This window comes from Carettochelys insculpta, chromosome 24, assembly GCF_033958435.1.
Source record: "Carettochelys insculpta isolate YL-2023 chromosome 24, ASM3395843v1, whole genome shotgun sequence".
In the NCBI taxonomy this organism is placed as follows: Eukaryota; Metazoa; Chordata; order Testudines; family Carettochelyidae; genus Carettochelys; species Carettochelys insculpta.
In genome coordinates, this window is record NC_134160.1 from 8,886,393 (window position 1) to 8,911,756 (window position 25,364).

Here is a 25,364-nt window from a genome sequence, read left to right on the forward strand (position 1 = left end):
TTGGGTAGCAGCGGGCAGAGGCGGAGACCAGTGGTGGGGCCATATGCCGGAGCCCCGGGGAAGTGAGGCTGTTCACAAATACCTGAATTCATAAATGTGGCACTCGCCAATGTTGTGACCTTGCTATACCCTGTAAGAATGAGAGAGGTCTGGCATCAAGTACCCTCATACAACCAACTCAGCATGCTTTACTGATAACTGCTCTTGAAAGAAAGGATGGCCAAACAGAGCACTAACCTAGGACTTGAGAGACCTATGTTCCAGTTCCTTCTTTGTCACAGACTTCCTGTTTGACCTTGTTTAAATCATTTAGTCTCTTCACACTTCAGTTTCCTAACACTAAAATGAGAATAATAGTGCATTCTTACCTCCTATCGGGTGTTTCAAGTGTAAATGGGTTAAAAATATTGTGAGGCCTTCCTATACTATGGTAATGAGGGTTAGATTGTGTGGCTACTCTTTTGTGTTGTACTTTCTCTCTCTTCCTTCCATGTTCCTTACCTGAAAATTTGTGGGTCTTATAATTCTGCTGCAACTTCCTCAAATTGATTCATTTGTTGTACAAATCTGACGGACATTTAAAAATAGAAAATGTATGGTGAAATCTAAATTATGTTTAAATAATCTGTGGTGTTACTTATATGTGCAGTGAATGTGGCATTCAGAATATTATCAATGTTTAACAAAATGCTTTATTTAAGTGCCCAGCTCCATTGAATTCCAGTAAAATTTGAGCTTTAATTCCCTCAGAAATCGCAGCTGTGGCTCCTAACGACAATGTGTCTATAATTTAAATTGGCTCACAATTTGTATTTTACTGTACTTGACCTATCTAACGGTAAGAATGTAACAATAAATAGGATTTTAATTGCAATTATTAAAAAAGTAATAGTGATCCACTCATAACATTAACTTGCAATTGAAAGTAAGGGAAATAATTATAAATTTTATGGTTTGATGTGAAAAAAAGAAAGATTTGTCAGTTTTTCACTGTGAGGATTACATATTTTAAAAGTAATTGAAAACTATTGCTTTAATGTAGATTGTTACTCACCACTGGGTAATCTTTATTTCAAAAATCTTGGGAGTATAGTTCAAATATTTAAATGCCTTCAATGCCTTTAGTGAGCAGTAATGCCCAGGGGAAGAGAATATATTCCATTAAATTACAATTTGGTATTTATAAATCACTTAATAGCTTTAACAGCCTTATTTCTCAATGTTCTAACAAGGGGGTTTGGTGGTTCATATGAGAAACACAAGTGGGCTGGCCTTGCAGTTGTAGTCAAATAACTACACACCTCTCCTGTAATCAGACTAGAAACCAAAACCCAAGTGTCTCTAGCACTTCAGAATAGAAAGGATTGGATGATTCTGAATGCCTCAGAACATGGGAAACGTTATATCATATTAAGCTAATGGTCCATCTAGGCCAGTGTCCTATCAAGCAGTGGAAACAAAGTTTCTTCATTGCTGCTTTCAGTGATTTGGCTTATGTACTGAAGCACCAGGTTTTACATCCTTATATTTTTATCCCATTAATATAATCTGGATGTTCTCATCCATTTAAATACGTAATTCTTTTTTGCAATTGTGCTGTCACAAAATGGCATTGTTGACATCAAAAGGATAATATACAGGTTGCACCTCCCTTGTCTGGCATGCTCACGAGATGAGAGTTCACAAACAAGAGAATTTGCCGGATGAGGGGAGGTGTAGGACTTCTGTGGGCAGATATCCCTGCACTCCAGGATTGCGACAGCCCCATCCTGCAGCCTCCCTTCCCAGCAGCCCAGGATCCAAGGGGTTGCCATGGGGCTCCAGCCAGCCCCTGCCCTCTGGCTGCTATGGGGCGGGCAGGGGCTCCGGCTCCCAGCCCTGGGGCAGTCTTCCAGCCCCTGTTGCCAGAGGGCAGGCAGTAGGTCCTGGCTCCCAGCCACCACAGGGCCAGCAGGGGCTTCAGGCCCCAGCTCCCATGCTGTTGGCAGGGGCTTCTGCACATCCCACTACTCTCTCATCTGTTAACATCCATGGTCCAGCAGGACCACAGTTGTTGCCAGACGAGAGAGTACCAGATTTCAGAAGTGCATGTTATAGTAACGTCAAAGCCTGTCAACAGGACAGTTGAAATCCTGCCTGCAGCTAAACAAAAAAGGAGTCCTGTAGCATTCTAAAGACTAACAAAATGATTTATTAGCTGATGAGCTTTCGTGGGACAGACCCACTTCTTTCCCAGATCTGGAAAAGAAGTGGGTCTGTCCCACGAAAGCTCATCAGCTAATAAATCATTTTGTTAGTGTTTAAAATGCAACAGGACCCTTTGTGAAGATACAGAGTAACACATTTGCACACACTGCTGGCAGAGTGCATAGAACCTACACAGTTATTAGCAGGGTGTTGTTTATTTCATAAATGTATTGGTTAGAACCTTTCAGCCAATCAGATTGCTGTGTTAGTCTGTCCCATTTTATAAGTAACTTTTTGATGTTGAAATAACCCTAATGTCATCCACTCTGTACTTCACAATTAGTATATAAAGTAGTAGTTTCTTCTGGAGTGTAACTGAACCATTAAAATGTTTTCTTTTTCCCTTTTCTCAGGCCTTTTCAGTATTTTTTGTTTGTGTAGCATTCACATCCAATATAATATGTCTGCTCTTCATACCAATACAATGGCTATTTTTTGCTGCCAGCACGTATGTATGGGTACAGTATGTCTGGCACACAGGTGAGTCAACATTCTCTTAGTTACAACATAGTCATTAAATATAAATCTTACTGTTGCATAGCAAAATTTAAGAAATACAATTTGTTTATTCCAGTTTGCTCTTTCAGCTAGAGTTGTGCCTTCCATTTGTTTCACAGCCTGGTTAAGTCTCTATTTTGTGGGAATGGATAAATTTAATTTCAAAATAACCTTAACACAATGACTTTTATTTGAGACTTCTTCTTATTCACTTTTTTTTTTTTGTTAACAGTCACCTTAACTAGTAGCATGAAAAGCATATCTAGGGGAATCTCCAGAACAGCAGAAACTAGCTATGAATGCCTGATCTTGCTGAGTAACTGTTTTAACTCAGGAAATTTGGAGCATTAATATTAAAAAAAACCTGGAGTTTTGTCAAACAGTACTGTTTCTGTTTCTATTTAGGTTAGAGATGCTTAACTGGGAGATTGATGATGAAGCAAATATATTTTACCCCTTTCACTGACAAAAAATGTTTACCAGACGATGCTGTGTACGTTTTTAATAAAAAGATTACTTTATCTAACACCATGAATATTTGCAGGTTAAACCACTTGTCACAATAACTTTTTTATAGCCATGACAGTGTTGCTAATTCCAAGCTTTTAAAAAAAGAATCAGATCCTAAAAACTTATGATTGGTTTAAAAATCCTAAGAATATTTTAAAAATACATTTGGGTTTTTTATTTGGTTTCTAACCCCTTAGGGTGCACTCGTGTTATGATTTCAAAATTTTCTCCCATTGGACTCTGACAAAGGCTCACATCCCCCTGTCTGATCTAACTTGTTTTTTCCTCTTTTGATAAATACTATTGATAGTGGGCCATTTCCACCTTGCTGAATAGACCTTGTCAGCTCTGGTCCTCCCTTTTACTGGGCCACCACTCTTTAAATACCCCTCTGAAACCACCCCCCCACTCATGCATCTGATGAAACGGGTCTTTGCCCATGAAAGCTTATGCTCCAAAATATGTTAATCTATAAGGTGGCACAAAACTTCTTGTTTTCAAAATTTTCTCTGCAGCCAAGAGGGCTTTTTAATAAAGAATGTGAAGATTATCACCTATTCACACTCCTGAAAAAGCTGGGAGCTTTAAGTAAAACACCAAATATCGTAAAATCACAAGTGTTAGCAACACTGCAGTGAGCGTTTCTCAACCCACTGGTGGAGGCAGCATCTTGCCAACAATTTAATCATTGGTAGTAAGAGTATGTGAGAGCCCAGTGGAAGAGACTGAGAACCATTTGCTGTCCATTTTTAATGTTTTAAGCAATCCTAAAAGAAATACAGAATTTAAAAAAATATTTTAAATGATTGCCCAAGGTTGACCTTTTCAAACGATTTTCGCTTTCCAGGAAGAGTATTACCTGTGCCAGTAGACTTGGGAACCCTAAAAGCAGTAACTTAAACGTAGTGTTGGCTTTCCCTATTGAGATCATTTAAAACATTCCAAGAGTTGTATGGAATTAATTCATAAAATACTTATGAAGTCAGTGGGAGTTCTATGGTTATATCCTGTGCGCCAGAATAAATCATTAAAATTCTTAGGGTGACCATATTCCTGTAGGCTAAATAAGGGACACCCTGTTGGGGGGTGTCCTCACTAAAACGGGACAGATGGTCACCTTGAGTCAGGCAGTGGCTGCCCTGTGGGGGCTGTCACCCTGCTGGGTGGGTGGGTTACTCCCTAGCTGTGGGAAGCAGCATCAGCAGCTCCCAGCTGCCCCATGCCTTGTGGCATTGGGAGCCAGCTGCAGCCTTGCAGGTGATTTCCCCATGCTGGAGCTCCTCGTGGCTCCTTGAACCACCAGGAACTGGGAAGTGGTCAGCTGCGCCAGTCCAGTTCTGAGCTCCTGTGAGCGGTGAGGAGCCTGGAGCCAGGCACAGCAGCACTGATCAGTTTCCTAGCTGCTGTGGTAGGGAGCCGGGAAACTGATTGACCCAATTGTGCTTGTCTCCTGGCTCCTGTGAGTGGCAAGGAGACCAGAGCCAGATGCAGCTGCTGGGAGCACAAGAGCCCAGCTGCTGTCTGGTTCCCGGCTTCCTGTCACTCACAAGAGCCAGGAAACTGACCAGCTTTGCAGCGCTGGTCAGTTTCCAGGCTCCCACAGCAGGAAGCTGGGAAACTGACTAGCATTGTTGTGCTGCGCTCCCATGAGTGGCAGGAGCCCAGAGCCAGGCACAGCAGTGCCGGTCAGTTTCCCTACTTCCCCAAGCTATGGGGACCCAGGAACCAGATGGCAGCCAGGCCCATGCGCTCCCGGCTCCTAGCTGCTGCACAAATACGGGGCAGTTAGTCCCTTTGTTAAAATAAAATGGAACTCTAGGAAGGCATCCCAAATACAGGGCTGTCCTGCCCAGTGCGGAATGGATGGTCACCTTATTCTCACTGGTGATTGCTGAGTTAAACTATCCATTCAAATACTGCTGTCATCACCATTTCTGGATAACCCGAGCAGTGGCTCTTCTGTGTTGGAGTCTGGCTGGAATGCCCTTCCCATTTAGTATTATGAACAGGTTGGATGGTAACTCCCTGGAGTATCATGACTCCACCAGGTTGAGAATCCATGCTCAAAAGTTGTGTTCATGCAGATGGAAAGCTGTATAGCAAACTGCTGCTGGATGACATGGATGGTTGACAAAGAACAATGCCTACTTAAGGTAACAGGTTACACCTTAAAGTGGCCTGCAATCCCTACATGTCAGATTAATAATATTTACAAGTGGCAAATTCTTTGTTCTACTGGAGAAGGAAAGTTATCGCCCTCATTTTGTGTGACTCCTAATTGCACTAATGAAAAAGTAAAATTTGAGAGCAGTGCAAAAGAAAGTCAGCAGGGGCTCCCAAACATTCACTTAATCAGTTGTGTCAAGGAGACTGTTGCCTGCATTTGGAGAGGAACTGATCAGTTGGATAATAAGTGTTATACTTACTCACTCTTGTCTTCTGAGCTACCAGATTTTCTCTCGCATATTACTTTAGCCATATTCACATCAGATACTAAGAGGTATCTGAATGAGTATTACTGGTTCAGTCTAATTTAATAACCTTTCCTTGATAATAAACTGTAACATTGCCTCAGAGTTCTGTGGTGTTTCTCATTTGTGTTCACCCATAATGTAGGAAGTTAGGCAAAGACAATATCAGATATGTCTCTCTTTCTCTTATTTTGTTTTTCTGAGGTACCTAACATTTGAATCTAGATGATAACACACAGCTTTACATCTAAAATCTTAATTTCAAAAAGCTTTAGTTATTTGTTTAGCAAGAGCTTTACTTAATTCCAGATTTACATCTCACTTAACTAGCTTCCATTTATTTGAGTCTTCTGAAAGAAGAATGTAAAAGTACTTGTTGCCTTTAATCTATTGCTGATGCTTGTCTTTTCTCCATAGAGAGGGGTGTGTGCTTGCCAACAGTATCGTTGTGGATACTTTTTGTTTATATTGAAGCGGCAATTAGATTTAAAGATCTCAAAAACTTTCACGTAGACCTTTGTCGTCCTTTTGCTGCACACTGGTAAGCGTTCCTTTGCTTCTCTTATGTTGATATAAAAGCATAATATTAACAAAACCAGCTAAATATTTACAGCAAAAATTACCATCAAGAGGAAGAAACTGTCAATTGCATTAACACTGACATAGAAATGAAATACAGATGACAAAAGGCAGTAAAATAGAAGAGAGATGCAGGAAACGGGACTTATGCATTGCTGTTAGTTTCATTTCAGTGTCTGCTAAATACTTACAGTGAGGTAAATAAAATGATGGGATACCTAAAACAAATCTTAGAAATTCTATAAATATAAAATCTTGCATAAATCTACTTTATCAACCTTTATCATTTGGCTTATGCTTTTAGGAAACAGAGTTATAAATACAGGCATGCCTCTGCATTCTCATTACCTCTTTGCTATAAAAATAGCCTACTTCAATTTAATATGGTTTTATTTGCCTGGAGGGTCCTCTTATTTGCTAGTGGATAAGACTTTTTTCTATTCTCAAATTAAAATAAACACATTTGGCATATAGACTTACCAATGGTTTCCCACTGGTTATGTCCTTGTTAGAGTTAATGGCATGATCTGCTAGCATTTTGTAATTCTCAATTTTGTATTGGCTAATAACAATATTTGGGTCTTATATGTGAAAGTAGTAGAGTCACCATTTTATTGATGTATGCACTGGAGTTTGAAATGGTGTTCCAAAGTCCATGTATAAAGTAAGTTGAGAGCTAGTTTTAGAAATCTGAAGTTCCTGGCTCATAGCTCTAGCTTCAGGCCCCTCTAGACTATGTTGTCTCTGTTCTCTCTCTGTGATGTATGTTGCCTAGTCTTTTTGCCTAAAAGCTGCCTTGCTTACCAAAATAAATAAGTCACTACATCTTTAATTATGAATATTAGTATTACAAAATACCTTTTGCCAATACAGATCACATCTTTTGTAACAATTGTAGTCTAGAGATATTTATAATATGCTGTACATCGTATTAACTCGGTATTATGGTCAGAGTTCAGTTAATAAAAACGTCTTCTTTCTAGTATTGGCTATCCTGTTGTGACCTTGGGCTTTGGCTTCAAAAGTTATGTCAGCTATAAAATGAGATTAAGAAAACAAAAAGAAGTGCAGAAAGAGAATGAATTTTACATGCAGCTTCTACAGCAAGCTTTACCCCCAGAGCAACAGATGTTACAAAGGCAAGAAAGAGAGGCAGAGGAAGGTAGGCTATACTGACTACATGGTATTTTGCTGCCACCATCTGTAATTAAAAGAAATAATATGTATTGTCAGTTGGCTGTGTTTTTGTTGTTCTCTCTACATGTTATGCTGTCTCTGGACAAATAACACGTATAACAGACTTTGAACTGCCCAAGAAAACCACAGACTCAATTTAGTGGCAAAGGCACTTGGCCAGGTTTATTGCTAACAAAGCACAGTATTAGTCCCTTATGTGCTGCAGGCACACTTAAGTCATGTATTCCTATGGCAGTGGATCAGCTCAGGGAGTGGCAGGATTTTCTGTTTCCTCCCTTCCCCCAAGGCCAGACAGAGAAAACCCACTTTTACAATCTGATACAAACAAGTTGTGTGTTAACTCTGTGATGTGGTTGGTTACCATTCTGTATCGTATACCTGTTGGTTCAATCAAAATGTTCTCATTCATTATCCTGCCATTCTGACCTAATCTTTAGGAGGGGCCAGTATGGGTGTTCTGGTACTATTCTTTGGGAATGTGACTATATAGTGCCTAGTACCTCTTAAAAGTGTCTGTGTTTTTGCAATGACAGCCATGTTCTTGCCAAGGTTATGTACTAGACAGTGAACCTGCAAGCAGGCATTTATTTTGTAACAGGGCCTGACTTGCTCGTAGCCTGACACATACCAACTCTGCTTTGTATCAGCAGAGCCTGATTTTTAGTTTGGGTCTTATACCAGGCCCCTCGTGTCTCAGGCTTGCTTTCTAGTACATTTGGTGCATGCTAAAGCAGACCTTCACTAATACACAAAGTTTGTACAGTTCACACCAAAATTCCAGACTCTTCCACTTCAGATTTAATAACAATATGCTGTAGTAAATGTATTAGTCAGATTTAATAATTTTTACCAAATGGACTGTAATGCAAGTACAGTGTGAAGAATTATTAATTACACAGTTGTTTTTAAAAATAAAAAAGTCTCATACACATTAATCAGAATTAGCGAAGTTTTACTGTTTATTTAAAACAGTAGTTGCCTTATAGAGGGGGATAAAGGGGGGTCTCAGTTTGAGATATATTTAAATAATAATTCTCATATACTTGATCTACATTTACCAAAACAAAGAGGCATTGGCATTTTCACTCTGATTAGCTTGCTTAGCATAACCTTACAGTGGCAACAGTTAGTTACTTTTCTATTGTGTTTTAAAACATAAATGTTCATGACAAAACACGAGATGAGTTGTAAATTTAATCTACCTTTACCAAAAAAATTTGAAATTAATTTTACTAAATGGAATAAACTGTTATAACATCTTTTTTAGCAAAACCATATGAAGTTTCACCTTTTTTGTGTGTGTTTATATATTGGTCTATATGTTTTACATACAAAAGGTGCATTACATTAGTGATTACCCATTGCCTGACTCCACTGATGATATTGAGTATGGAGCAGAAAAAAGTTTCTAGCTACCAGGAATAGTGATCACACTGAAATACTTTTCCTGAGCTGTCTAACTGCTGTAATAAAATGGAGATCAATTAGACAAGTACAATTACTGTGAACATTAAACTTGGATTTGACCCTAAACATTCATCTTAAAACTCTGGAGATCTGCAGACATTTCATATTCTTAATTAAAATGCATTGGTAAAATACCCCTTTTCCCAGATAAAGATTAAAATCTTGTCTTTTTTTTCCTTTTGTTAAAGAAAGGAGTACATTAACTTTCAGATTCCAGATGACTTTTTTTTTTCTGGCATTACTTGAAGTAACAAGTAAACCTGAGGTGGGATGTGCGGAATCTTTCTGGATCTAACACCAATCTGTGTGTAGTCAGTTTCACAGTTTTCCCTATTGATTTCACACAGTAACAAAGGAGAGAAATACTTTTAAAATTATAAAAGTTTTGTTAAAACCACGCAAAATGACAAAGGATGGAGGAGAACGGGGGGGCAGAAGAATTATAAGTAATTTAGATAGAACACATCTCTTAAATTGATTGTATTTAGGTTAATAGTTCCACTAAATCTTACCTTTTTAGCTTTCATCAATTTGCAGCTTTTATAACCTGGTCAGTTTAGTAGTATTTATTCTTTAGCCTTTAGGGTAGGTATTTATAGCTGAACTTGTTCTTATAGAATTATGTATAAACCCAAAAATTAGTGAGTGAGTTAAAATCAGTTAAAAGCCAAGTGTATTTTTATACATTTTAACGTATAATCTTGATGGTGGTTTTCACTAAAAAGGATTGCCATTTATTTATTTAAAAGTAATTATTCCGTTTGTTAAAAGTGCACTGATTTAATAATCTCTGTTTCTTGCTGTTGCAGCAGCCAAAGGATTATCTGATATGGATTCCTCAGTACTTTTACAGCACAATGGAGGCATTCCAGCCAATAAAAAATTATCCACAACATTACCGGAGCTAGAATATAGAGAAAAGGGGAAAGAAAAGGACAAGGATGCCAAGAAACACAACCTTGGAATAAATAACAATATTTTACAACCAGTAGACTCTAAAATACAAGAAATTGAATATATGGAAAACCATATCAATAGTAAAAGATTAAACAATGATCTTGTTGGAAGTACAGAAAACCTCTTAAAAGAGGACTCATGCACTGCCTCATCCAAAAATTACAAAAATGCCAGTGGAGTTGTGAACTCCTCGCCTCGCAGTCATAGTGCAACTAATGGGAGCATCCCTTCCTCATCTACTAAAAATGAGAAAAAACAGAAATGCACTAGCAAGAGCCCAAGCACACACAAGGACTTAATGGAAAACTGTATTCCTAATAACCAGCTAAGCAAACCAGATGCACTGGTAAGGTAAGTTTGATACGTTCACTGCCTAACAGTCTCTTTCTCTCATCATGCTTGTTTTTCAGTAGATTGGAAACCTTTTTTAGCAAACCATTAATCAATGTATGGCTTTGTTAAAAAGACAGCGTGGCCTAATGATTATAAAAACAGACTGGGAGGTGGGTTTCTGTTGCTAACTCTATTGATTTCCTGCGTGACCATAAGCAAATCATTTTACTGCGCCATCCTTAGTTTACTCCTCTGTAAAATGGGTTTATTTACCTACCTCACAGGGTTGTTGTGAGGCATAATAAAGTATTTTAATAATCCTTTGATTAAAGGTACTAGAGAAGTACAAAGTAACATCATTACAAATTTATTGAACATGATTCATCAAGTTCTGCCCCATATGCCTTCTACTTCTCCAGTACATGAAAGGTGCTATACTGGAACTTGAACGTCTAATCGGAAATGCTTGGTTTTTTTCTTTTAATCTTCACTTCACAGGTTTGAATGCAAATCATGAGCTGCTTCATTGTCAAAGGAATATTGTATTCACACTCCACCTGCAAATATGATTTACCTTTGCTGGTTGGATATAGTACACAGAAATTTAATTTCACTGTGTTATGGACTATAATGGTTTGATAAAACACATCCGTATGGTTGCTAATGTGAGAGTTAAAGAAATATACGCTTCTGGAAAGCTGTTGAGTACCTTACAGTGTTGTCAGTTGGGGTAGAAAGGGGAAGTTATAAACTTCTCATAAAAAACGAATGTGAACCTCTCAAATTCCTGCCCCAAAGGGGGGAAAATAGCTCTTTGGCAGTTAACATTGTACAGCCTGGTAGTGTTGTTTTCTACTGGAGTACCTCTGTGAACCTTTGAAGGACGTGCATTGTAAATTGCATAATGCTGTATTTGATCAGAGATTCTATTTTATTACACAACAGTACAAGCTAACAACGAAACTGGTGTTTACGTTTTGCCTGTGTGTATCTTCACTGATGTTTCCTGTTTTCACTCCTCAGGTGAATAATGTGTGGAAATAACTCAATTTAACCATATTACATGGGTTCTCAGACTTTCCTAGCATGAAGTATATTTGAATATAGTAATTGTTTCATGGATAGTCTGTTCATCTTTGTTTCTTACCTCAGATTTAGAGTCAAATAACATCTCTGGCCATTCTCAAGATAGAAAAGTAGTATCAGGAAAGCATTTAATGTATTTATAGTCTTTAATGCTATTTAACAGATGGAAACACGAAAGACCACAAGTACTTTGCAAACCACTGGTGATCTGTGGATTGCGGTGCAGGAATCTCTGCATAAAATATAATGGGAAAAGTTAAGATTAAAAGAAAAAGAATGTGAAGTGCTGCAGTTAGGTCCCACTGCTACACATGCTACCTATTAGATATCAGCCATATCTGACTCAGAGAATCATGTTATATGCCTGCGCACATAGCAGCAACAACCATTACCTCTGTTGCTCTGTTTATCAGATCACTTTTAGGAAAAAATAGAAAGAAGTCCCTCTTTGCTCATGATCTGTAAAAGGTGATATTTTACTATTGAACCATAAAGACCTTCCCCTTAAAAATAAACAAATAAAAAGATAACGCCTGCTGTAAGCTCTTTACATATAATGTGTAAGCACGGAGGCCTAGAACAAATGTCCATTGTAATTAAGCTGAAACAAGGAGGAGAGAACCACACATTTGCTATGGTGTAGAAGGTAAAAGAGTAGTAAGCAGTGTTCCTTTTAAGATGAGCACTTGGGCAGCCACCCAGGAAGGATTCAGGTGCTACCCAGCTGGTTAGCAGAGTGCCCAAAGCTGGCAGCATGTGTTCTGTGGTAGTTCACATCCACACATGCCTTGGTGCACATAACAAAATTTATTCTACCCATGGATGGAAAATTGGAAACACTGGAAGTGACTCCTCTTCAAACACTAAATGCTTTGTGGTGAAGGAGTAGTGCAAGAAAACCTTCTGTATCTTCTGTGGGTAATCCCTCTTAAATATCTTATTGTTGCTGCCTTGTTAGCAAATAGAAAATAGAAGGTCACAAAGTCTGTGAGCCACTGCAGAGCCATCTAAAGGAAAGAAAACCGCATGTGATTGGGATGGGATAGAGAAGTGTTAGAATAAATTTGTAGTGCCTTTATACCTGCTGCCCCCTTTCTGATCTCCCTATTAGCATCTCTTTCTTTTCTTTAGTGTTGCAAGCTCACTGGTCTAACTTCAACAAGTCCTTGTTGGGTAATTTAATTGGCGAGTAAGGCTCACACTTTTTTCCCTTCAGGAGCCTTTAGGTAATTGGAATTCTGACTCTAGTTTGTCTCTGAAGATTCATCATATGTGGATACAGTTACTTCCGTGAAAATATCCTTTTCTATTCTGATAATGATTATATCCACTAATTGGCATACCTTCTGCCAATTCATATGGTTTCTTCTCATTTCATTACTGGAAATATTCAGATAACTTGTCACTTTTACAGTATCTGCAGAATAACCACATAAACTAGCTAGCTTCCAGCTTGCTTTAACCTTACCTGTGAACCAAATTCAGTCTCGATTAATAGGATGCTAATGGCAACGCCATCAGTAGAAGATGTGCGTATATAGTCCAGGCAAAATAATTATCACTCTTCGGCACTCGAGGAAGAGAAGAGAGCTGTTCAGTTTCCCTAATGTCACAATTAGAGCTGAGCGAATAATCTTTTTTTGTTTGTTTGTTCTTGGGGAAACTAAAAACACTAAAGTTGCTGAAGCCAAGTGAAGCATTTGAAATGTTGTTTTGAACTGTTTTGAAACATTTTGTTATGATGCTTCTGAAATTGTCTTTTGGGGGGAGAGGTTGGCCAAAATTGAATCCAAATTTGCAAATAATTTCAGTGTTACAAAAATGTGGCTTTTTTTGGTAAACTTACTATTTGCTGAAAAAAACTTTTGCCCAGCTGTAGTCGCAGTTCCATTATTTGCCAATTAACTGATCAGAGGGACCAAAGAAAGAGGAGTGGTGCTACCAATTCTCCAAATTATAGTATGGCTTGCCAACCAGCATATGAAGATACTTTTATTCTGAATGTGTCCATGATAGGGATGTTAACTGCAAAGCCTTAACCTAAACGGAGGACGCTTACTAGTTGTAGTTAACTGGTGGGACCTGGAGCAGTCCAATGCAGGCAAGGGAGCAGCCTTCCTCCATGGTGGGCCTAGTGTGGGGGTGCTGTGGGCAGGTGTGCCTCAGCCCTGTCAGAGCAGCCCTCATCTGCCTCCCTCCCCCCTTTAATTAATTAATAATTTAAACGGGCGTTTACATCCCTGGTTCTGTATGTGGGGCTAGATTTAAAATCTGAAATATTTTGTTACGTTTCAATATATGATGAGACTCTTATATACTGGGCCACAGATATTAGTTTGCTTTAAGTTATCACTGTGACTACATGGACATTTTAAAATACTAATTTCTTGTCTGCTGCTGTTTGATTAGTGCTTTGTTACCAATGAAAATAACCAGAATAATGTCTATATTGTTGCTTCTATTTAGGCTGTCTGTCTCTAACTCCCTATTTACATTGCGTCTCTGACTACTGTATGTCTTTAAATACATACCAAAGGGGGCAAAAAACATTTGTGTTGAGAAGAAAACTCCATGTGTATGGATAGTTTAAACACAAGATATTTTTCACTTGTCAGTGCCCCTGTTCCCATATTGTAAAGCACTTATTTGTTTTCTCCATTTTAAGTGACGCTAATTATTGAACTTCTAACTTATATGGCTAAATTGTGACTCGAGTCTAAAAAGCAGCCATAAAAAATGCAGTGTGAGGATCTGTGTTTGTCTGAATGCTGATCATATCTGTTTAGTTTTCAAATAAAAATATGCTTTTCATAACTTTCAAATGCATCCTGGGATCTCCAAGCCGAACTGTTTTCTTTTTGTTCATAAATGTGATCCTGAACTAATTAACCAATATTAGATGTAATGAAAGAGCCTTATGGTGGCTATTGAATCAAGATTATTGGTGGTTATTCAGATATAATATGTACAAATCGCTGCAATGCCATTTTTAGATTTACTTTTCAAGGTAAAACAACTAACCAAGACATGCTCTGTAATACTTTCTCAAATTTGATATTGCATATTATGCTACAATATTTAAAAGGGCAATATCAAGTAATTTTTAAGAGCTCACTTTTTATGCATAATTATCCTTCCCTGAAGCCAGGAAATTTATTTGTTCAGTGTCATCTTCAGTTAGTAAAAAGAGCGCAGGGGAAGCAGTTATTGAATTTCGAAGGTTTCGCTTATGTAGTTGAAGTAATTATCATGGGGTAGTTGTGTTAGTCTGTATCTGCAAACAAAATGAGGAGTTATGCGGCACCTTCAAACAGTGGAGGAGAGCCTACAGCCCGTGGCTTGCCTGGATCCAGTGTGTGAGGCTTGGGGCTTGCCCTGAGCCTCACAGGCCTGATCCAGGAAAGCTGTGGCTGGATCCAGGAAAGCTGTGGCTGGATCCAGGTTGTGGGCCCTGCCAGGGAGGACTGAAGCAGCTCCTGCGTTACTGAGAAGCGCTTCGTATAGGCACTGCTCTCCCTCACTCCCATTGGCCCAGGGATTCCCAACATATGGGTCGTGATTAGATTTGTTAAGGGTTGCCAACTGGGCAGCTCTGAGCTGCATGTGGCTCTTAAAGGAGCCATGTGCAGTTTCTTAACACTGCTGCCTCTGGCAACTATCCATCGATAGAGAGAGCGGCCGTATGCAGCAGCTATCTCTATCAATTGAGACAGTAACTACCTATGCCTGCGTGCTGAAAGCTTAACACTTGAGTTAATTGGTTTTACAACTGCTATTTTGTGCGCAGCCCCTGGAACATTTAAAAAATTGCCATGGGGCCCCCAGTGGAAAAAAAGTTGGACACCCCTGCCTTATGCATTACAAAGACAGCTTCCCCCTCTTTTGATATTCATAGTGATACCAGGCAAGCCACTTTACATACTCTTTTAGTAATTCCCCCACTCTTTCCCTTTCCCCCTTCTCTTCTATGTAGCTGATTTCTTAGTTTTCATTATTTTATTTGTGACCCACCCCTACTCCCTGAGCTTGATGCCCTTCCAGCCTCAGAGTGTAGGATTTAAGCAGGGGTCAGGGAGAAGCAGTTTGAGGGTAGATTAACTACAATAATAAAATAATAAACTACAGTAAACAAACTGTTATTTTATTCATGTATTTTCACTTTTTCTATTAAATAACTTCTGTTAAAGTAAAAATGTGAGGTTGTGCAATTTTATATTCTTGCTTCAGGTGCAAAATAAGATAGTTATAGCGCTACTCCCACCCATTTTTGAATTGCCATGGGTCACCAAGTCTTCCTGAATTGTCAGTGTGTCCCCGTCTGGAAAAGGCTGGGAACTGCTGCGTTGGCCAAAAATTGCAATTAGTGGGGCGGGGGACAGTGCCAGCGGGAGGACTTTACTGAAGTATAAGAACCATGCGCTGCTACGTGTTCCATGCTGCCTCCCCAGCTGTGCCAGTTAGACACCCATGCCCCCATCCCCTTCTAGACCCTATATCCCCAAAGCCCAGACCCCTCACCCCTGCTCCTGGCCCCTTCATTCCAGATCCCACACTGCACCACTCTTGCACTCCCCTCTTTCCAGATTTATCACCCTTCCTCCCACTCAACCCCCCTACTCCTCTCTTCTCCTGCACCTCCCTTCCAGATATCCCCACCCCAGCCCAGGCCCCACATCCCCCTACCCTCCTCTTGTGCACTGAAGCTCTCATTTTTGGCTCCACCCAGAGCTTAGGGGGCCCACCACAAAATCCAGCCTCAGGCTGCCAGATCTCTAGGGTAGAGATCTCTTGAGGTGAATGTCTTATTACTGCTTAGTTGGGGTCCACATCTGTGAGGGCTTTTGTTGTTGTTTGCTTCTTCCTTGCATGTGTCTCCCAACTGATTTTGCTGTGGGTCAGCGGCCTCCCCTGCCTTAAAGACTAACAGATGTAGTTGGGCATACACTTTTATGGATAAAACCCACTTTATCAGATTAATTCAACTTTAGTTGAAATAATGTTTTCAGTTATACGTTGATGTGAAACTGTCCATGTTTATGGGAAAACCATTTACTGTAACTTCTCTGGGCATGTTAGTCAACTCTCGTAAAAACTGACAAAATATCTAATGGGTTTGTTAACCCTTCAGTTCTTATTTCCAATGAAACAACGTTTGGTAGGTGACCCATAAGCTCAAAACCAACTAACTGAAATGTAAAACCTTATGGTCATCTTTCTAAAATGGTAATTTTATTTTATAGCTTATAAGAAAGATTTTCAATTTTAATCTATATATGTGAAATTTATTTCCTGAGACTACAGAGCTGGTGGCCTTTCTTTGGCTAATGAAAGGCAGTGATTGTAGTCTAGTTGGCTGCAGCAGTGCAATTCAGGGGGGTTAAACACGGCACTGGCATTTGGCAGCACTGCAACACAGACCTCTCTCATCATTCCCCAGTAAAATGGGGATATTCCCAAACTTTCATGAATGTTCTCAGTAGGGCTGCCAGACATCCAGTTTTCGACCCAAACACCCTTTTGAAAACAAAAAGCAGTCAAGTAGCACTTTAAAGACTAGCAAAATGGTTTATTAGGTGAGCTTTCGTGGGACAGACCCACTTCTTCAGACCATAGCCAGACCAGAACAGACTCAATATTTAGGGCACAGAGAGCCAAAAACAGTAAGCAAGGAGGACAAATCAGAAAAAGATAATCAAGGTGAGCAAATCAGAGAGTGGACGGGTCGGGGGGGGGAAGGTCAAGAATTAGATTGAGCCAAGTATGCAGACAAGCCCCTATAGTGACTCAGAAAGTTCCCATCACGATTTAAACCATGTGTTAATGTGCCGAATTTGAATATAAATGTCAGCTCGTCCACTTCTCTTTCTAAAAAGGAGCAATAATTTCTCTTCAGTAACAAACATACCTTGAGGTCATTGACAGAATGCCCCATTCCATTAAAATGTTGACTAACGGGTTTGTGGATCTGGAGTGTTTTGATGTCTGTTTTGTGCCCGTTGACTCTTTGTCTAAGGGAGTTAGAAGTCTGTCCAATATACAAAGCATCTGGGCATTGTTGGCACATGATGGCATATATGATGTTAGTAGAGGAGCAAGAGAAAGTGCCCGTGATTCTGTGAGTAACCTGGTTAGGTCCAGTGATGGTATTTCCAGAGAAGATATGTGGACAAAGCTGGCAGCGGGCTTTGTTGCAGGGAAAGGTTCCAGGACTGAACTGTGGCTGTTAGTGAGGATCCTCATGAGGTTGGGAGGTTGTCTGTAGGAGAGAACAGGCATGTCACCCAGGGCCTTCTGGAGTGTGGCATCCTGATTAAGGATAGGTTGTAGGTCTTCAATAATTCGTTGCAGTGGTCTGAGTTGGGGACTGTAGGTGATGACCAGTGGTGTTCTGTTCTTCGCTTTTTTGGGCCGATCTTGGAGTAGCTGGTCTCTGGGTATTCATCTGGCCCTGTCGATTTGGTTTTTTACTTCTCCTGGTGGGTAATTCAGGTTTATGAATATTTGGTAAAGTTCTTGTAGTTTTTGGTCTCTGTCAGTTGGATCAGAGCAAATGCGATTATACCTAAGAGCTTGACCGTAAACAATGGATCTAGTCACGTGTGCAGGATGGAAACTAGAAGGGTGTAGATAAGTATAGCGATCAGTAGGTTTTCGGTACAGTGTGGTACTGATCAGGCCATCCTTGATTAGTACTGTAGTGTCCAGGAAATGTATCTCTTGCATGTTGTAATCGAGGCATAAATTGATGGTGGGATGTAGATTGTTAAAGTCTCTGTGGAATTCTTCTAGAGCCTCTGTACCATGGGTCCAAATCATAAAGATGTCATCAATGTATCTTAAGTAGAGGAGTGGTAATAGGGGACGAGAGCTGAGGAATCGTTGTTCCAGGTCAGCCATAAATATATTAGTATATTGTGGGGCCATGAACAGGAGGCAGCCAGACAACTCTCCGACACCACATTTTACAGACCTCTCTCCGCTGATCCCACTTTGGAATTCCAAAGGAAATTACAACAACGACTGAAGGAACTCCCTGCTGCTACTCGGGACCTCATTAACTCAGACACACCGTCTGAGCCGCAGCCTGGACTATTCTATTTACTTCCCAAAATCCACAAACCTGGAAACCCTGGACGCCCTATCATTTCAGGTATTAGCACCCTTACCACCGGACTATCCAGTTACGTGGACTCCCTCCTCAAACCCTATGCCACCAACGCTCCCAGCTATATCCAAGATACCACTGACTTCCTGAGGAAATTACAAAACATCGGAAAAGTTCCTGATAACGCCATCCTTGCCACAATGGATGTAGAGGCTCTGTACACTAATATTCCACATAAAGACGGATTACAAGCAATCAGGAATACCATCCCTGATGCCACCACAGCCAATCTGGTGTCTGACCTCTGTAACTTTGTACTCACACACAATTATTTCCGTTTTGGGGACAATTTATACCTCCAGATTAGTGGAACTGCTATGGGCACCAGCATGGCCCCACAATGTGCTAATATATTTATGGCTGACCTGGAACAACGATTCCTCAGCTCTTGTCCCCAATACCACTCCTCTACTTAAGATACATTGATGACATCTTTATGATTTGAACCCATGGTACAGAGGCTCTAGAGGAATTCCATAGAGACTTTAACAATCTACACCCCACCATCAACTTATGCCTCAATTACAACATGCAAGAGATACATTTCCTGGACACTACAGTACTAATCAAGGATGGCCTGATCAGTACCACACTGTACCGAAAACCTACTGATCGCTATACTTATCTACACCCTTCTAGTTTCCATCCTGCACACGTGACTAGATCCATTGTTTACGGTCAAGTTCTTAGGTGCAATCGCATTTGCTCTGATCCAACTGACAGAGACCAAAAACTACAAGAACTTTACCAAATACTCATAAACCTGAATTACCCACCAGGAGAAGTAAAAAAACAAATCAACAGGGCCAGACGAATACCCAGAGACCAGCTACTCCAAGATCGGCCCAAAAAAGCCAAGAACAGAACACCACTGGTCATCACCTACAGCCCCCAACTCAGACCACTGCAACGAATTATTGAAGACCTACAACCTATCCTTATTCAGGATGCCACACTCCAGAAGGCCCTGGGTGACATGCCTGTTCTCTCCTACAGACAACCTCCCAACCTCATGAGGATCCTCACTAACAGCCACAGTTCAGTCCTGGAACCTTTCCCTGCAACAAAGCCCGCTGCCAGCTTTGTCCACGTATTTTCTCTGGAAATACCATCACTGGACCTAACCAGGTTACTCACAGGCACTTTCTCTTGCTCCTCTACTAACATCATATATGCCATCGTGTGCCAACAATGCCCAGATGCTTTGTGTATTGGACAGACTTCTAACTCCCTTAGACAAAGGGTCAACGGGCACAAAACAGACATCAAAACACTCCAGATCCACAAACCCGTTAGTCAACACTTTAATGGAATGGGGCATTCTGTCAATGACCTAAAGGTATGTGTGTTACTGAAAAGGAATTATCGCACCGTTTTGGAAAGAGAAACATCTGAGCTGGCTTTTATATTCAAATTCGGCACATTAACACATGGTTTAAATCATGATGGGAACTTTCTGAGTCACTATAGGGGCTTGTCTGCATACTTGGCTCAATCTAATTCTTGACTTTCCCGCACCCCGACCCGTCCAATCTCTGATTTGCTCACCTTGATTATCTTTTTCTGATTTGTCCTCCTTGCTTACAGTTTTTGGTTCTCTGTGCCTTAAATATTTAGTCTGGTCTGGTCTGGCTATGGTCTGAATAAGTGGGTCTGTCCCACGAAAGCTCACCTAATAAACCATTTTGCTAGTCTTTAAAGTACTACTTGACTGCTTTTTGTTTTGATAGTGTATAGACTAGCATGGCTTCCTCTTTGTTACCCTTTTGAAAAGGGATTCTGGTGGGCTTCAGTCAGCACCAGTGGTGCAGTGGGGCTAAAGTAGGCTCCCTGCAGTTCCCAGAAACAGCTCTTACGCATAGGTTCAGCCAGGGAGGCTCTGTGTGCTGCACCCACCCCAAAGGCCATTTCTGCAGCTCCTCTATGGGATGCAAACAGTGGCCAAAGGGAGCAGCAGGAGTAGCGCCTGCGGGCGAGGTCAGTGCACAGAGCCATCTGACCATGCCTCCACCTAGGTGCCAGAATGATATGGTCACTGTTTCAAGAAAGTATTGGGGGGTAAGCCATGTTAGTCTGGATCTGTAACAGCAACAAAGGGTCCTGTGGCACCTTATAGACTAACAGAAAAGTTGCATCTGAAGAAGTGAGTCTGTGCTCACACAAGCTCATCCTCAAAACTTTTCTGTTGGTCTATAAGGTGCCACAGGACCCTTTGTTGCTGTTTCAAGAAAGCACCTGAGATAAGCCCAACTCACAGCCTGCACTCCAGCCCTCTCCCGCTCCTGACCCCCTCCCACATGCAGCTCTGTCCCAGAGCCCATGCTCCTTTCCCTGTCCCAGCCCTGAGACCTCTGTACTCTGAACCTCACAGCTCAGGGCCCCCACCTGCATCTCAACTCCCTGCCCCAGCCTGGAGATCCCTCCTGCACTCCAAACCCTCCTCCCTGGCCTGCGCTCCCAGCTCGAATCCACAGCCACCAGTTCCCAAACCCCTCATCTGTGACCCCACACTAGAGTGCACACTACTGTTATATTTTCACACTGCTGGTGAAAATGAATATGTGGGGTGGGGGGGAGAGTGAGTGGCAGAGAGAGAGGGGGATGGAGGGAGCAAGGACAGAGGTGGGCAAGAGTTTTGTTTCTCTGCAATTGCAAACTTGGCAACTTTAATTGTGAGGTCTGTTTTATGCTTGTAAAATCACTTCAGGTTTCTGTTTTATGGTAATTTTCATCCTAACTGTCTGTTTTACATCTTTATAATTTATCAGGCAAATGGAGGGAGAGAATCTGGAACCCCTTTATGCTCCATTGGCTCAGATCACTTCTTAATAGCTACCAGAGCAAGCTACTTTTGCAATCTATATCATCTCAGTATCCATTCTAGGAGACAGGCATTTTTTTTTCTTTTTTATGGATTTGGACATGTACAAATCATGATCATAGCTAAAGCTTTCATTCTTTTGTAGTGCAAAAAGTACCAGAAGCTGGGTTTGCCACAGCAAGATACCTCTTTGTAATGATCACAACTCGCTGCTGGCTATTTGCATGCAAAAAGAGAGCGTCTAAAAGTGCAGTTTGACAATAGTGTTCACATCCACTGAAGTGCTGTCTCCTGGCTTCTGAAGTATTGAACCTAGAGAAGCAGTCTTACTGTTGAATTAATTATCTTCCTGGATATCTTTGAATTCTTCAGGTAACTGGGCTGCATTTGTGCATAGGGGAAATATTTGTGGAGCAGGGCCTTTTTTCCTCCTTGCTCTCACAAGACTTGGGGTTATCCTCAGAGCAAAATCTGAAGGTTTTAAGGTAAATGTACTTTCCTGTATTTTAGCTGTAGTTATTTTCCATTGTCTATAGCACCACTGATGTCCCAAACTGTAACTCCTGAACCTATTTTTTTCCAGTCTGCTGCCTGCCTCTGTGAAGTAGTTTTAACACCAGAACAATTTTCTCCATTCAGTTACACTGGGAGACATCCTCAAAGCCTACTGAAGTGTAATAGGGCTAAGGCAAACATGAGCAATAAATAGGATTCAGAATTCTGGGAACATACACTGGAAATCAGAGAATGGGTGAAATAAGGTGTTAGCAGTAATGTAAAGAAGGGGTCAGAGTATTAGGTAGCAGCATTTGTGGAGCCAGGTGCTGGCTGGCACACAGTTGTTCACAACTGTCACCCTTTTCTTTCAACTTGTGCTTAAATGTTGCAGCCAAAGGAGTAGATCCTGTGATTAGCCTAAAATTGTGTTTATCTGCCTCGTGTTGCATACCTTCCTTCTAGTTTTTACAATTTAGTGCAATATGTACAGTTTCTCACCCCAAATTTGCCCCCTTGGGAAATTTTTGTTTTTTTAAAATATTTCTTTAGGGTGGACTGTCCTGACATGTAAATAAAATAGGCCAAAAACATCTAATAATGTGATTGGAAAGGAAAAGGGCTATCGTTGCTCTTTCCTTTCCTTTTTTTTTAATGAACTTCTTTAATGAAACTGGTGTTGAAGTGGAACTTTTACTGATGATACAGATTCTCAGTTGTGAAGAGATACTGAAGAAAACTCCGTTGCAGATTAGGAACCTGAATTTAACAAATGGATATACAGGTCAAACCTCTTTAATCTGGCACCCTTTGGACCTAACTGGTGGCAGATGGGACAGTTTACCTGACCACAGGAGGTCAGTATTGTCTAGAAGACTTATCAACACTTCCACTGCTTACTGAGCTCTTAAAAGACAGTTAGGAGTTAACTACAAAGAATAACACAGAACGGTGAGAACCAGGACTGGTGCCTGGAAACAAACTTTATAGGACCACAGGAAACTTGGCCACACCCATAAGTGGTCATCTAGCTAACTAAAATCAAGCTGGACCAAGGAGGTTGTGAGACAAGAGTGTTTGGGATTAGAAGTTCAACCTGTACAAAAAGACTTTAGGTTTGGGGAAACAAAGGAGTTGACATATTTGAGTGCAGCAGTCTAAAGATGAGTATCAGAGAGGTAGCTGTGTTAGTCTGTAGCTTCGAGAACAAGAAGAAGTCTTGTGGCACCTTATAGACTAACAGATATTCTGGAGCATAAGCTTTTGTGGGCAAAGCCCCGCTTCATCTGATGAAAGCTTATGCTCCAAAATATCTGTTAGCCTATAAGGTGCCACAAGACTTCTTGTTGTTCTTGAGTCTAAAGATGGTTTAGTAACAAATTTCACTTTGAGGTTAATTTTATATGTTGTACCTTTAGTCTAGCTGCATAGCTGGGCTTTTTAATAAAGGCATTCCTAGGATCTTTTGATATAATTTTCTTAATGCTCCTTCTACCAAACCATTTCTTAGCGTCAATGCAAACCAGCAATCTTCTTGAATTGCTGACCACTGAAAGCAGTTCTGTTTAGAACAACAAGTAAGTCAGAACTAAGGATTCTGTCTCAATTATTTCTGGAACTTCTTGGTGCAGTATATAGAAACTGCTTAAAGCAAGTACTTGTGACAGCATATCACTTGTAGCGCAGGGAACTTCAGCTTACTATAATAATGATATTGGTGGTTTTAAAGTAATAGCACCATGGACACCAGGTTAAGCAAGAAAAGGAACAGTACAAGAGAGTCTCATAGGAGTAGCTAGAAGAGCATTTTAGTGTATGTAACTGTCTTTTTTTTTTTTTTAAGACTATTTTTACATAATATTAAGAAGTGTAGGGTGCTCAGTTGCTTGGAAATGTCTGTAATGTCTAAAGGAAGTAATTTAAGGAACAAGACATTTTATGCACAAAATGGACATAAATACAATAAACATTTTCATATCCAGCATTCTATCATCTGGAACTCTCAAATAATCGGCATTTTACATTGTTTTCCATAAGTACAGTGTAGTGAAAGTTAAATACAAATAAATACAGCAAATACAGTATAAGTTTACAGTGTACAATACTACTGTTGTTGGTAGATAAAGTACTATGCATGCATTTTTGTTTTTCTTAATATCTAATCTTGTTTGTCTTTTTAGTGATATGCACTGCTAGGTATAGCTCTCTGCTATCTGGAATATTTCATTATCTGGCAACTTCCCAGTGCCAGGGCTGCCAGATATGAAAGAGTTTACTATATCTAAGAGCCTTTGCATGAAACTCCCCCCCTCCCCACCCCCGATCATCCTCCTTTATTTGAAATAAGCAGGGAAAGAGATCCCATCTGGAGACGGTGGGCTGATAAACTGTTTTTAATATGTGGAATCAAGAAATTGTGCCTTGCAGGATCAGGCCTTGGACCTTCAAGTTGCCCAGTGTGGTAGCCAAGCTGCAATTAAGCCCTTATTTTAAAAGTAATTCTGTTTTCAGATGACTTGCTGCTTATACAACAGCAAAAGAAATTGTATACTAGAATTAATTTTTCTCATATCGATTTCCTGGTTTACTGGAAAAACACTGCAGAAAAGTACAACAGTGTTAAGCAGAAACTAGTATGGTAGAAAAAATACTGCTGCCTTATTGGGTCATTCGTCGTTGTGAGAATAGTGTAAAGTACTTTGGGGAATAGAGTCAGAACATTAGCCACACTTTTAACAGCAAAACTACTTCTTTGCTATTATCCTGGTTTACCTTGATAATGTGTTTATTTTGGGCATAGGGAGAACTTTTTAAATCTTGTATTAAATTATTATTTAAAATATTTATTTATTTCCCCTGCACATGGGGAATAACTTTATGTATTAGCGCACTACAAGGGAAAAATCGCTAATCCAGAATATTTCTTTTGACTAGACATTGTAAATGGATTGGCCCACAGATGATGCAGGGCAAATGAGGAATATGTGGGGCAAGGAGGCAGGATTTTCTGGTAGCTGAATATTAAGATGATCATTCTGAAAAATGAAACTGTCAAGTGTAATTTTTTTCTTTATATCAATGTTTGTTTTACTATTTCAGAAAATTTGGTACCCATGTTTTAATTGCACAATTTAAATGCCTTTGTGACTGTTCCTTGCAGTGTTTTTATTTCCTCTATAAATTGTAGTAATAGAGTTTTGTTAATGCTTAAAACTAGAGCTGAGGTTACAATAAAATACAATATAATGAAAGGGGATAGTTAAAATCTGGGTTTTTTAAAAATGTTGTCCAGATTATTTTTTAAAAAGTTATCTAATCAGTTTTTTTGCAATTGATGCATTACCCTGAGATTTTAGCAGTCACTAACTTTAAAAAAATTAAAGCATTCCTCTTTATACTGTTTTGTGCCAAACATCCATCAAAACCAGTCAAATGGTGACAGAGAAGTGTTGGTATGCAGTAACTTGTAAATTTCCATTGTCTCCTCATCACATATTTCAACTCTGATGGTGCATCCAACATCTGTCACCAGGTATCG

At 40.1% G+C, this 25,364-nt stretch overlaps 1 protein-coding gene across 1 annotated transcript in view; it reads left to right on the forward strand.

Annotated features, from left to right (window-relative positions):
* Positions 1-25,364, forward strand: part of MACO1 (macoilin 1) — a 58,549-nt gene that overhangs the window by 20,746 nt on the left and 12,439 nt on the right. Inside the window, exons 3-6 of the mRNA XM_074976166.1 lie at positions 2,601-2,727; positions 6,144-6,267; positions 7,289-7,467; positions 9,779-10,277. Of these exons, the coding sequence (XP_074832267.1) occupies positions 2,601-2,727; positions 6,144-6,267; positions 7,289-7,467; positions 9,779-10,277 (929 nt within the window). The remainder of the gene's footprint in view (positions 1-2,600; positions 2,728-6,143; positions 6,268-7,288; positions 7,468-9,778; positions 10,278-25,364) is intronic.